The 13,899-nt window shown below is 37.8% G+C and overlaps 3 protein-coding genes across 3 annotated transcripts in view; 1 reads left to right on the forward strand and 2 right to left on the reverse strand.

Moving 5' to 3' along the window:
• LOC306842253 (protocadherin-15-like) overlaps positions 1–13,899 on the reverse strand; it is a 153,516-nt gene that overhangs the window by 106,979 nt on the left and 32,638 nt on the right. Inside the window, exons 3-4 of the mRNA XM_079372380.1 lie at positions 8,552–8,566; positions 7,591–7,656 (exon numbers count right to left, since the gene is read on the reverse strand). Coding sequence (XP_079228506.1) covers positions 7,591–7,656; positions 8,552–8,566 — 81 coding nt within the window. The remainder of the gene's footprint in view (positions 1–7,590; positions 7,657–8,551; positions 8,567–13,899) is intronic.
• Positions 1–13,899, reverse strand: part of LOC306817223 (leucine-rich repeat-containing protein 51-like) — a 121,838-nt gene that overhangs the window by 64,089 nt on the left and 43,850 nt on the right. The window lies entirely within an intron of this gene.
• Positions 1–13,899, forward strand: part of LOC306817216 (supervillin-like) — a 262,812-nt gene that overhangs the window by 53,718 nt on the left and 195,195 nt on the right. The gene's annotated exons all lie outside the window — the stretch shown is intronic.

Raw genomic sequence — 13,899 nt, forward strand, 5'->3', positions numbered from 1 at the left:
CAGTCTCGTCTACATTGTTGGGCCTTATGTCTCCAATCTTCAACTTGACAATACCCAATAGATTCTTTATGGGGTTCAGGTCAGGTGAGTTAGCTCATCAAACACAGTCACTCAGCATCTCCATAAAGCTTGTTAGTGGAGTGGACGGAGGCATGAAGTTCTCTAAAATCTCCTGGTCTACAGCTGTGTTGACTCTCGACTGGATAAAAACACAGTGGACTAACACTGGCATATGACATGGCACCCAAAATCATTGACTGTGGAAACTTTGCACTGGACTTCTGGCGGCCTACAGCTCATCTGTATTGTTGGGTCTGGTGTCTCTTATCTTCCTCTTGAAAATACTCCATTGCTTCTCTATGGAGTTCATGTCAGAAGTCCAGTGTGATGCTGTGCCAGGCTGCACTGATGCAGGAATTCTGTGTCTGTGCAGGAATTTATGGAAAATGAGCATAGACCAAGTATTGAGTGTATAAATTAACATAATTTTCAGAAGGGTCTCGACATTTCTGTATTATCAATCCTTTTTTTTTTTTAATCTTGTATTGACTTGTTTCCACAGTCAATGATTGTGGGTGCCATGTCATATGCCAGTGTTACTCCACTCTAAAGCACTGTGAATTGCCTCGTGTCTGAACAGCGCTTTTTGCCTTGCAAGGAAAGACAAATCCCTAAGAATTTTGGTTAAGGTCTTTCAAATAAGCATAGGTTTAAAGGAACTAAGGTGCTTATAGCTTCCTATTAGGAATATACAAGTGTTCATTACAGAAAGCTGGTTAAACTAAGTCGATAATTTCACAACTCTCTGTATCTGTCCCGGGACAAAAGAGCAAAATGGAAAGAGAAAGAAAAGATAGTTCAACTATAGGACATGTATAAGAAGCTTGTGCACAGCTCATCGACTGCTCACGAACATAAAGGAGAGAATTTTTACTTTCTTTGGTTAAGATTACAGACTCTCTGTCATCAAAGCTTCTTTGAGTAGTTTTTAGCTGGTTATGTAACAAACTGAAAACACTTTGGACTTTCATGTGTTTCGACTAATGGAAATCGTTGGCGCTCTTGCAGTTCCATTGCTCTTGTCAGGCACTGAAGAATTTGCAATAAGCAGTGATATTTGCAATCAGCACTTGTGTGGTCAAGGTTACTTAAATTTGAAAATCACATAAAAATAGATTTTATCATTGAATGACCACTTCTACCTCGTTGATCTGCTTATTTAGTATTATTAAGAGGACCTTTACCAGCTTCCATTTGGCCCTACCCTTTAACCATAGATCAGTGTAGCTGCACACCACATAGGAATAAAAAATAAGGACAAGATTATGAAAAAGTTGATGAGGCCAGGAGTTTTGTGTTTCCTTGTTTGTGTGATGGATTCATGACTAGTACTTAATACTACCCCTTCAGGTTAGAACACACACACACAGCCGCACGGGTTCAACACCTTAAACACACACTGCACTGAACTATCTCATATCAGATCTGACAAACAAAAAATTAGGCCATGGCCTCATGGGCTGCCATGGAAACCTTGTCTAACGCCTTGTCGTTATTCGCTGACGTTAAATAAATGGGGACATTTAATGAAATTGGTTTCTTTATATGAGAGATGGGATAGAAAATGAAATTCATTAGAGTCGTTTCATTCCTTGCAATTCCTCTTCTGGGGTTTTTTTCCCTGCATCTATCTCGCAAAATGTAGATAGAGAAGAAAAAAACAAGTACGGGGAAAGTAGATAGAGACGGATAATGCCTACAGCCTGTGTGACTATTTCTAATTTAATTCCGGGACCGTCTAATATAAATTGGCTTTTCTCACACTGACCTCACTTTGTAGGATGTGTGACTGAATACTGCACCCAGCAGCACCTGATTAAATTGACCCGTGTGTTGAAGTGTGCAAGCAGAAGGCGTCTGTGGGCCTGCGTGCAGCAGATAATATAAAGGGCAAAAAGAAGAAACCGTCCAAAGAGAAAAGAACAAAGGTCAATTAGAGAGAGCAAGAGAAATTAAAAAGATAGCAGAGGTAAGATTGAGGAAAGAACGATTGGGTTGAAAGAGAGGCTAAGAAGAGAATATTAGGAGAAAATAAAAAGAAAACGAGGACTGTGGCAGCATTTCAATAGAATCTTTACAGGACATTAACTTGAGGTAGAACCCATGCACTGCACAGAAATCATCACATCTGCCTGCTTCTTCCACTGGTGGTGGGGGGAGGGGATTTCAAGGAGAAAACCTGCAAAGCAAACGTCGTAACAGCAACTGCCCTGATATCATTAAATCACAGAAATGCATTCATTATAAAAGGATATGACATATTGGAGGTAAATTAGATGCAATTAAAATCAAGATAAAAGTAACATTTGTGCCTATTCTTTTGTTCTCTGATTTACAATTTTTGTTTAAGACAGTATTTTGAAAAACAGGTAAAATGTAATTCACAGAGGCTAAAAACCTAGATATTTAAGCGGCAATTTGGTAGAGACCGAAGCAGAACCGTAAAACAGAGCATTTATTCAGAGATTCTATACAGAGGTTTTTGTTTCTTTACTGTTTATTGTAACAACTTGGCTGAAGTAGGCAGTACACGATGAGATAACGTTGTTGCAAATTTCTAAGTAATTCACTCCACATTTAAGCATTAGAAACACAACTCCAAATCGATGTCAGTGTATGCCTGCTCGGTGAAAAGAAACTGTAAACTATTGGTTATTGTCTCTGCAACACATTGTTAAGCCAGATATTCATTATATTCACTTTGAGTGAAGGGAAACAAATGGCCAGTGTGTGCACAATAAGCAGAACTCAATTCAGATATTTTCCATGTATATTGACATCTTCTATCTTCTTTATGTATCTTATGAAAGCCTCTTGCTTTTTGTGTTTAAACAATGCAGTGTGCTCATACGTGCTGGAGATTAAAAAAGCGACTTCATTGGACAAGCCTTTAGCTCATATATTTCTCAGATGATACGCTTCTCCATCCATGTAAGGAATGAAAACGATTGCCGCTCGGGGACAGCAATATCAATGTTCAAGATTGATTACAGAGGCCGAGGAAAATGTACAAGTGTACACTAATATTGACAGAGCAACAAGAGAAGATTATTGTACACTATTAAACGCAATTTTAATGCCATCAAAAATGTATTAAGTGCTTGAAAAACAATCTCATGCATGTACATATTTAATCTATGACTGTACACATGAGGCTATTCTGGCATCCTTACACATTCGAATCACTTTTACATCTCTAATGTCAATAATATCAACTTTTGTTACATTTCCTGAAGGTATAATTCTGAAACTTGAATCTTGTTACGCTCCCTCTCTTCCTCCACCTTTATCTCTCTCCTCACATCTTTTCTTTTCTCGAGTCTATTTCTTTTTTACCGACAACAATCCAAGATAATCACCCTAAAGCCAAGACTGTATTAAATCTGAACAATATTTGCCAGACACAGAACAATTCATGGAACTATGCATACCAACAATTCAAATTCTAAATTATGCCGCATACACACACAGCTGTATGCACACATACTGTAGTGCCATGTAAGCATACACTTTTGCTGTCAGCATTACGGAACACACAAACAGACCATCTGGAAATGGAGTTATTGCCACACTTGCACAATCATGGAAAAGGAAAACATTATGGCTCTGAAACCAATCTGTAGACTTATATAATCATATCTTTAATTGGAACAACTATTGCGTAGCTGAGAGAAAGATTCAGTACAAGGGCGTATCCACATAGGTTGAAAAACCAATATTGCTCCTACTCACTTTTAGAATTTTTTTCATATTTGAGAGTTTTAGTTGATTTAATCTGAATCTTGTCTTTATTTTGTCTGATTGTTGTCATGCAGAAGTATCAATACCTTATACAGTTTGATTTGTGTTAAAGTTTGACAGTACTCTAAGGCCACGCCCTTTTCTGTAGAATCGTGAGGAGCACAACAGGAGATCTTAAACATGTCTACAACACCCTGACACTGAGTTTGCGATGAAGCCAATTTTCTAGCATTCAAAATCATATGGCGGACTCCCTGTAATGTTTTGACTATGGTTGAGAGATCTTATGTAGGTCCTGACTTGGTTAATGTTCATAAAAATTGTCGTGCATCACATCTGCCTGCTACTTCCGCTGGTTGTGTTGGGAGGGGATTTTAAAAGAAAACCTGCAATGCAAATGGTGTAACATGCAAAAATATGGAATCTTTGGTGCGTTTCCATTCACGTTCAGGCCATTAAAAAATTGCGTCAAAGTTGCGGAAGAATGACACTATTGTTTCCTAAAGGAAACAATAGTGTCAGGGTTTCTGTTTCGAGCCCTAAATAGTCAAACATTAATATGTAATACATATGACAGTAAAGGCCAGTGCACATTTTAAAATTATTATAAGACCAAAATAACCTTTTTTAACATAATATAATACCTTTAATAAAGTGTAGTTTTCTTGATTTTAAAAATGCCAGAAATCCCACCCACCATTCACATTCTCATTAGTTTCTCTATACTTTCCAATAACTTCTGTCTTAATAGTAGAAACACTGTGTTAGATAGAAATGTAACACACATTACTTTGTCTGAGTACGAATATTGTGAACAAAGAATGTGGTGTAACCCTGTTAAAATGTAGAAAGGGACAAATAGGAGGATGATTAGCTAAATATGACGCATTAAGCTATCAAGAGATACAGATGTGCCAGCTGGGTGCTGTAGATGCAAGGTTCAGCTCTCCTCCCTGTCTGGTGTTACTCTGCTAATCTCTTTTCATGTCAGTTAGGATTACAGTGATCAGGTCTCATAATTTAAAACTCAATTGTGACAAGTTTCTGTTCCTGAACATTAATCTTCAGAGCGGAGATAAGAGGTTGATTTAAACACACAGATTAACACCTTCCCCCCCTCCCGTAAAATTTATCGGCCTTCCTCGAGGCCAACATAAGCCTTAATTTACTTGTGACCAAAGCAGGGATTAAACTCATCAATTAAAACGGATTCCTCCATGAATAACCTCCTTTGATCTTTCTAAAAATGAACTTTATATGCACATAGATGCCTGCAGTAAGACTGACTCCACAGGAGACTCTGGGATTGTGTGTTTGTCCTCTGTAAAGTCTAAATAACAAAGCCATCCAACCAGGAGTCGTTAATTAACTACGAAGGTCTTAAACAGTTTGAGCAAACTCTGGAAATAAAAATACACTGAATATATTACCTTTGGTGTTCGGATAAAAAGGTGTCTGAAAACTCACACAGCCTTACTTTTTGTTTTGTCAGGTGATTCGAGGTGGCAGGAGAGAAAAGAGGGAAAATGTTTCTATTTATCTCAAATATTCAAATTAGGTGTTCCTGTCAAAAAATGTCCATCATCAGATCTGTTGAAAACTAACTCAGGAAATTAGCTGCAAAACAAGGGCTTGACTGTCAACATCATGGTCTGGTAAACAAAAAAGGATTTAGTTCCTTAAAACAAAACAATCCTTATTTTGGCATAGAGTATACAGTATAACCCAGTATCTATCGGAAATACATTCCAACCTACATGTATTTATTTTCCAGAGACAAATGGCCGACATGAGGATATTTCTTTTATTAAGAAGATCGACTCGATTCATCTGTCTACAGCTGTCAGATTGGTTAATCATAGACAGAAGAAAAAGCTATTGTTTAACTCGTCCAACCAGCACTTGTGCAAAGTACTAATTAGCATTTTTTTCTTGTTAAAAGTAATATTATTGTTTTCCCACAGTGTTGTCTGTGAGGCTACTTGTGGGTTGGATGCAGTCCTTTTGTTTTGGCGTACCAGTTGAGACTCACTGCTATTAACCTTGAAAAGTGCAAGGTTACTCAGGTTTTATGCTAAGCTAAAGCTAGCTGCTTGCTCTAGCTATACATTTATTAAAGATTGCATTGATCAGTGTTGACAAATACCATCCTCCACCTGCCAAAGTGGTCTGTTTTTGTGCAGTGTTGGGAACATTTACTCACTCTAGCATCCACAGTGTTGGGTAAATAAAAGTAACACAACAAACTCATTTGTTAAGGAAAACAAAAGTTACAAAAGCTAAAGTCCTGGTCTTCTATTGTTCAGCTCTGATTTTATGAGAAGAGCCAGGCAACCGACACGCTCACTGACTACACAAGCCTCCTCCTCCTCCCCGTGTCAGTGTTTACTGCGATAGGCTACGTGATGAAATGGCTTGGCTCAGTGCCTCTTGAGCCCAGCGCAGCACAGATTTGCATCTCCTATTCAACAGGTCTACATGCTGAAGGTGGCTTTTAACTTGTGACTCGCTTTGCCTTGAGGTCAAAGGTTGAAAGAAGCTGTCTGTGGTGTTGACTCATGGCAAAAAAAACCATTGTAACAGTAAATGTAGCTCTGATGTAGTTCAGTTGATTTAATCATGAACACCTTCCATTTTATTCATGATCAAATGTTATCATGGGATTATGGAAGATGACATAAAGAAACTCAGTCCAATTATCAAAAAGCCTATTTCTCAAATGCTATAAGCTTTCATTCCTACTGTATGTTAAACATCATTACCCAGTGCCAGCTGTTTAAAAGATGCCTGATCCTGACTGTGTGTGAGTTTTGAATTGGGGGTGTGTCCACTGTCCACAGCTTGTTTGGCCCAAACCCAATCTTCATCCTTCAGCCTGAGAACTAAACCCCTTTTGACTTCACTGCCATCGTGTGTGTAGTGAGAAGTATATGACTGATGAGAGCATAGTACTAGTGACATCACAATATGTGTTCAATAAATAGAAGAAAAAAAGCAGAGGCTCAAGTATAACATACAAAATCAAAACACAAAGTTCTCATAAAGAGACACCTACTGATCAACTCCCTGGTGATTTTCTTTATTGGACAATCCATTGTTCTGTTTACAAATAGTAGACTTGTGATGGACAACCTATTTAAGTCATCATCTTTTTCATAAAAAAAAGTGAGTTCAACGAAAACGTCTGCAGGTCTGAAGGGCGACTTTGGTTTGGAAAGTTCATATCAGCCTACTGAAGCACGTTGAGGCTTGACAGAGGGTCAGCCCTGAATCCTCACACTCTAATCACGATGCTGCTCAAATTTCACGACGCCAGGATGATTAAATGTGTATTGGTGTTTGTGTAGTTCACCCAAGACGAGTTAACTCTTTTTGAGGATGTAGGCTTTTAGCAGCTATGACAAAAGCATTACAATATAGAATAAGCCAGCATACCGATATACAAAGACAGCTATGTCTTCTTTTTGTTCATGATAAATATGGTGATGTAGCCTAAATTGAATCATCTAATGTCTTGTACTTCGGGAAAGAGTTCTTACCCAAACTGTGACTATAAAAGTGGCAACACAATGAATATTAATGAGTGCAGGTTACATGACATTCCAGCCAGCATCTGTGGAAGGGGTGAAGATCATCTTACAATGTTTGTTAAACACACCATAAAAAGTGACACTTATCTAAAGAACTTCTCACCAACGTTTCCACTTGACACTTTAAAGGTTATAAGGGTGTGTTTTGCCAACTTTGTGGCATAGAAATTAGAAATAACAGAACAGCAGAAGATTTTACCGTTTGGGCTTTCTTCATCTATGGCAACAATGGTGGCAGGGGGTCCCGACCTCGACAGCTTACATTCTGTAACGACAATTTTAAAAAAAAAAAAGGGAAAATTATGAGAGCAACATTTAAATATTTTACAGCTTTTAATCCATTTATACAAAGTTTGAAGTGTAAAACTGAATTTTAAAAAATATTAACATTGCTTTTTATATACACTGTATGTAAATGGCAATTGAAGTAGACTCTAGGGATATACTGTAGGCCTATGTATCAAACAGAATGTTGTCAAATTTGGAAAGTTACTTTATAATTAAGATATATAAATATGACTGTGAGTGCTAGCAGAAGAATGAATAAGAAGAACGTGAGGTCAATGAAGTGTCCTTACTGATGGACAATGCTGGGCGGAAGGTATTCTACTTTTAGACATGTGACGAAGTAGTGTAGACATACAGATGTGTGTGTGTGTGTGTGTGTGTGTGTGTGTGTGTGTGTGTGTGTGTGTGTGTGTGTGTGTGTGTGTGTGTGTGTGTGTGTGTGTGTGTGTGTGTGTGTGTGTGTGTGTGTGTGTGTGTGTGTGTGTGTGTGTGTGTGTGTGTGTGTGTGTGTGTGTGTGTGTGTAAGCTGAAAAATGCTGATAGGGCAATGTTTTTAAAACAACATCAGGAACAATGGGTTGGCATTACAGATATAATTCCCTGTTGATTTAGCTATTTACTATTCTACTTCTTGTGAAAGAAAAAATAAATAAATTGAGAAATAGCTGTGTTCATATTATGAGAAGGAAATGAAGAAGAGAAAGAGCTGAGGTAAGCAACATAACGATGACAACAGAGTCATGTCCCTTTCTTCCCCAATCAGCAGATCTAACCCCCGACCTGCCATCTCTACAGGGTTAAGAGGGGTTAATAATCCAGCACAATGACTGAACACACAGTTAACAGAAGTAGAAAGACGAGAAAGGCCTTACCCTCATACTGCCAATCTGCAGTTTATGACATCCCACCAGAGAGAAGAGAAGGAGCAAAGTAGAAGCCAAGGCAGGATAGAAAGGAAAAAGCAGGAAAAAACATGAATTAAACTTCAGAGAAAAAAGAATTGTGGGCGTACAGAGCTAAATTAACACAAGCACAGTATGTTTCAGGCAGAAAAGTTTATGTACCATTTTTACACACAGTTTGTGAGGCTTGAATGTCACCCTTTACAAAGTAACGACTGAAGACAAAATGCTTTAAAGAATATACATATTATTATACAGCTGAAGGCTACAATATTAACCCTGTTTGAAGTGATATGATGGCTATCACAGTTGTATTGCTGGATGTATAATAATTAGTACAGTAAGAAATCCTCATCCTAAACAAACAAGCTCAGAACCTAGCAAAAAGCTGAGCTAACAGTTCAGCCAGCAACTACTCCAGAAACCATGTGGCCACATCAGAAAACAACACATGAAGCTTTCACATTTTGGAATTCATCCTTTAGTAATTGTTTTAACTTTAATTGGGGGAAAAAATCTGCCTTCAAATGTTTTATTGAGTATCACAAAATGCTGACATTTTGCTAGCTTATGTTTGTGGCCTTTAATTCGGCTAGCAGTGCAATATTTTTTTAGCCGCTTTAACAGAGAAGCAGCAGACAAATTAAAATGTAGTGCAATATATTGCTTCAGAGGGGAAGAAACTATTTTTTTATGTGCTTATCTGTAACAGCTTTTCCCACCTGTATTTATACTACAAGGAGAATTCATCCCAAGCTGAGGGCTTATAATAGTCCCAATCAGATGGAAAAACATCAATATTGACATTCAGGAATTCTCTGTTGTCCTATTGTCCTTGCTAGAATATGGTTATGAAAGAAACCCCACATCCACTAGAGAGTCCAACTTTATGGTACATGTCTTGAGGATTAGTTGGAAAAAATCCCAAAAGGGAGCTGGAAGACAAATTCCTACTCGCCTAGAAAATAAACTTCATGGAACAATAATCACACTTTCTCTCACACTCTGTCTCCCTCTCTGTCTTCCTCTCCATGATTAAGCACTACAGCTGTGGAAGATCATAGATTATCTCAGGTTACACTGGTGTTGTGTCTTGATTTCTTATTTTTTACCATGGGAGACAGTATTGAGTGTCTTAAAATATAGATTTGACTGTCCTCTGGCTTCAAATGAGCTTATCTTGGAGCAGAAAATGATTGGTTTTCGTATTTGCCATGCAATGTTTTCCATGGTTTATTTAAATTCGCCCTCAAACCACAATACAAGATGCATCGATTGTTAGCAGTTTAGGCTGTTTTATATGTGCATATCATAACTTTGTTTTCGCTAGCTTGTTCTTGGCCTTCTTTAGTAAGCAAGTTCTCTCACAGATTAGCAAGTCGTGTGATTTAACTAAAAAAAAAAAAAAGAACTGTTTATGTACAGTATGTGTATGAGATGTGGACTGCAACAGATAGACTGTCCTATGTGGCCCAATACTACAACCTCTCTGCTTCTGCAGATTGTCGACGCATGCTAATCCATCATGATCTCAGATCGTCCTATCACACACCTGCAAGAAGGACTCAAGGATGTAGCACTGCAATCGCCACACTCTGTATACCCATTTGACATTTTATTCCTTGATGCTGTAATTTCATATTCAGGCATATTAAATCGCGCTGAATCTTGAATGTTTTTCTCAGTGTTTTCTTAGCCTGCTCTAGTCTGAATTTAAATGTGTGTTTGATCAACCTCAAAAGAAATTAACCAGATATATTTCTTATTTGAACAAACTTTCGAAACATTAATCAACCATCAAACAAGGCCAATTCAAAGTTTAGAAAGTCTTTTATTTTATGGCCCTTAGAAAGCCTTTCGAAGGGTGCATCTCAGGTTATCAATCCAGCAAGACGTACTGTATGAGCATGGAACAATAGTCACTAGGTACATCACACTTTACCAGCTGGTGTATGTGCATGAGGTGTGTGTGAGTGTGTGTGAGTATTATAGCAGATGACAGATGTGTATCTCCTGCTTGACTGCTTTTTTATTCTTCAGTGTAAGCTGATGCCCCTCATCTATTACTAACCAGCCATTTGTTCTCTGTGGGGCATCTCTGTCTGTTTCTCTTCCCTCGATTTCTTCCCTCCTCTGTCTCTTCTCTTCCACGTCCCTCTCTCTGCCTGTCAATCTGTACCACCCCACCCTCCGCCCTCCTCCTTATAAAATAAATTGGATGACACAGTAAACAGTCGGAGTTGGAACTTAAATAGACAGATGGAGATAAGATACCAAAATTAAATGAGTGAAATATCTTTTTAAAAATCTGAAAAACCTGTTACATATCTAATGAGTGCAATCTCTTTCAGTTTTCAATACATTTTTAATATTTTCATCTTTTGCATGTGGAAACTTTTTTAATACAGAAGTTACTTGCACAGAAGTCAAACCAAATTAAGCTGGCACGTGTTCTCCTACACTGAATCAAGTGTTAAAGTAATTTCCTGTCACTGTGCTTGAAAGTTCAGTTAACTCGTAGTTGAAAATCTTTATGTGCAAAACCGTAAGAGGAAGGAAATTAAGGATGAAATTCGATTTCATTGAAATGCAAATAACCTGCTCCTTTTCCACAAAGGTCACAACGTATTTCCTGACAAGAGCACACTTGTTTGTCAGAGATATCCAACAAAAGGGCTCCTATACAGTATCACAGTCAGTATCCACTTGTATGCAGGTACTTAGCCACTTTTAGGTGTCTACTCATGCTTACCATCAAAATTCAATCTGTTTTTTCCTTCCTCATTCATGTGTGCCTCTTTTCTTGTAAGCACTCACTTGTTCTCATCTAAGCTCACACACTCCTGCACTCCTCTTTTAAAGTTTCTGGGGAAAAATGTTCACTAAAATGACTTTGTACATGAGCAAGTGAATAAATCTACCAAATGCCAGGTTTCTGTCAAGGTGATGAAAAGCCCCATGGAGAGTTGTATAAGGGGAATTGGGGGTAGAGAATTCAAGGTGCAAACCACAGGTAAAAAAAGACTTCAAATATTTGAATAGACCTTGACGTTCAGACAAGATCACAGGCAGTGAATGACAAAAGGATCGCTCCATTTTGGATTTATCATCCAAACACTACCTCTTTATTCCAACCTCAAGTGGGCCAATCAATATCTCCTTTATTTGCTATTCAGATTCTGCCCATCTAAAGTTGGCAGGCAAAATAAGCAGGTTCAGGATGCCAAGAGATGCAGAAAAAAGTCCCCTTTAAGAAAAATGGGGATAAGAAGTGACTTTGACTGATACCTAAGAGTCTAAACAAACACGTCTAATGTTCACTGCACAGAAAGCTGGCTTAGAAACTGTCTCCATGACACACATGCAAACACACACACACACACACACACACACACACACAGATCAACAAACACACATGCTGCTAAGTAACCGTTTCTTTGCAACAAAACTCCATGTGCACATTCACGCCACTTTACACTGTTTACACGATCAACCCCATCCCTGTCTGCACTCACACATGCTAGAGTTACCATAAAATATACATGCTGAGACTATGACTCAGTGGGCAACTGGGCAAGGGTTACTGTCTGTGTAAGTGTTTAGGCAAGGATCTATCGGCACACCTTCTATAATGTATTCTACACTTTATAGAAGGTGTGCCTCAACAGGGAAAAGCTACCACATCTGTGTTGTTACACACCTACCATAATAGGAACAGTTCCAATAACAGTATACAGGTAGTTGTATGGTGTAACAAACCAGTATAGGATCAAGGGAGTAGATGTCTTCATTGGAAAAAACCCTTGAATTTGGATAATGACTTGGGGGAATGATGAAGCCACATGTAGCATTAGCTAACATAGCTAGCTGTGAGCCGAACTCTTGGGTATACTGTCTGGTGTTTCTGACTGAAATGAAATAAAGCAAAAATGCAAAGTGACTCTGGATAAAATATTCCTCTGTGTTATAACATTGTTGGAAGTATTTAGTAAAGAACAGAACTCATCAAAGTATTTTAACACAGGGCGAATTGAAGTTTGCAATATTAGGGCTGCAACAGAGAATAGATCAAATCAATATACAGTACATGGATAGTTAAATGTGTTGGCCACGAACTTGAATGTTGATTTGTTGTGTCGCTAGATTATTACATCAATCTCCGTGGAACAGAGCTGTTTACGCTCAGTTGAGCGAAGTGCTACTTCGTCAGCTTAATCAGTGTTTAAATAAACTTTACTTTAATTCATTACAGTGATGGTAATGATTTAATGATTAACTCGAAATACAAGAAGAAATTATAATCAGTGACTGTTTTCCCATGACTAAAGGCAAGTTAAAAATAGATCATTAATCATAAACACTAGGATTTTTTTTTCATCCAATTCATCGAAAAAATAATCTGTTATTCAAATAATTGTTGATTATAGCCTGACAATACTGTACATGTGACAGTAAAAGTGATCTACAGTCTTTAGCTGATAGCAATGTTTAAATGTTAAACACTAAAATGTTAAATCCAAAATGTTGGTTTTACACATTTTATACACTTGTAAGAAAACTGTATTCTTTTAAGATGAAGGAACAAATGTTTGGCAGTCTTTGAACAAAGTTTGGGAAAGTATTAAAATAACCTGGGGAAGCTAAGATTGGCCAGAAGCATACGCTCTGAGAGAAAATCGGAAAGCTCATCACGTTTAATCTGAAGAGAAATTAGCAGCGTGTCTGCACGTGGCACAGAATCAGACAACATAGACTTAGTAGCAGAAAGTATTGGCAAGCTGAGGATGCTTTGTTCCCCAATGACAATGAAGAATGTAGTACCTCAGACATCGGTGCCATCACACTGGCCTGCTTCCACTAAAATAATTGACTCGTTTCATCTGATGAAGTTAGAAACTGGGCCCGTTAGTGATGCAATGTTACAGGGGCAGGAAAAGTTATTTTCAATCCCATCGGTATGGGCTGAATAATTTTGGTATAAACAAAATAAATTTTTTAAGTTTAATATTTTGAGAAATGTTTTATTTACTTGTTTTGGGGGGTAGGATAGCGAGAATCAAACTGTTTTTATATCTGAACAAACAGCACTAGAAATCACTTTCTCTTGTTAATTTGAAAGCATGGTAGAATGTATCATATTTATTCTGACAGTGATTATATCCTGAACAAATATTCAGAAACCATGACAAAAGGGCCCACTGCATATGTTGCTTTCTTTATAAATTAATTCCTCTAATATAAGATTTTCACCTTGCCATGTTTTTGTTCATTTGAGTTGAGGTTGAACTTCACTGCTCTATCCATGTTGCCATCTGTTA

Source organism: Symphodus melops (genome assembly GCF_947650265.1).
Source record: "Symphodus melops genome assembly, chromosome: 21".
Classification (NCBI taxonomy): Eukaryota; Metazoa; Chordata; class Actinopteri; order Labriformes; family Labridae; genus Symphodus; species Symphodus melops.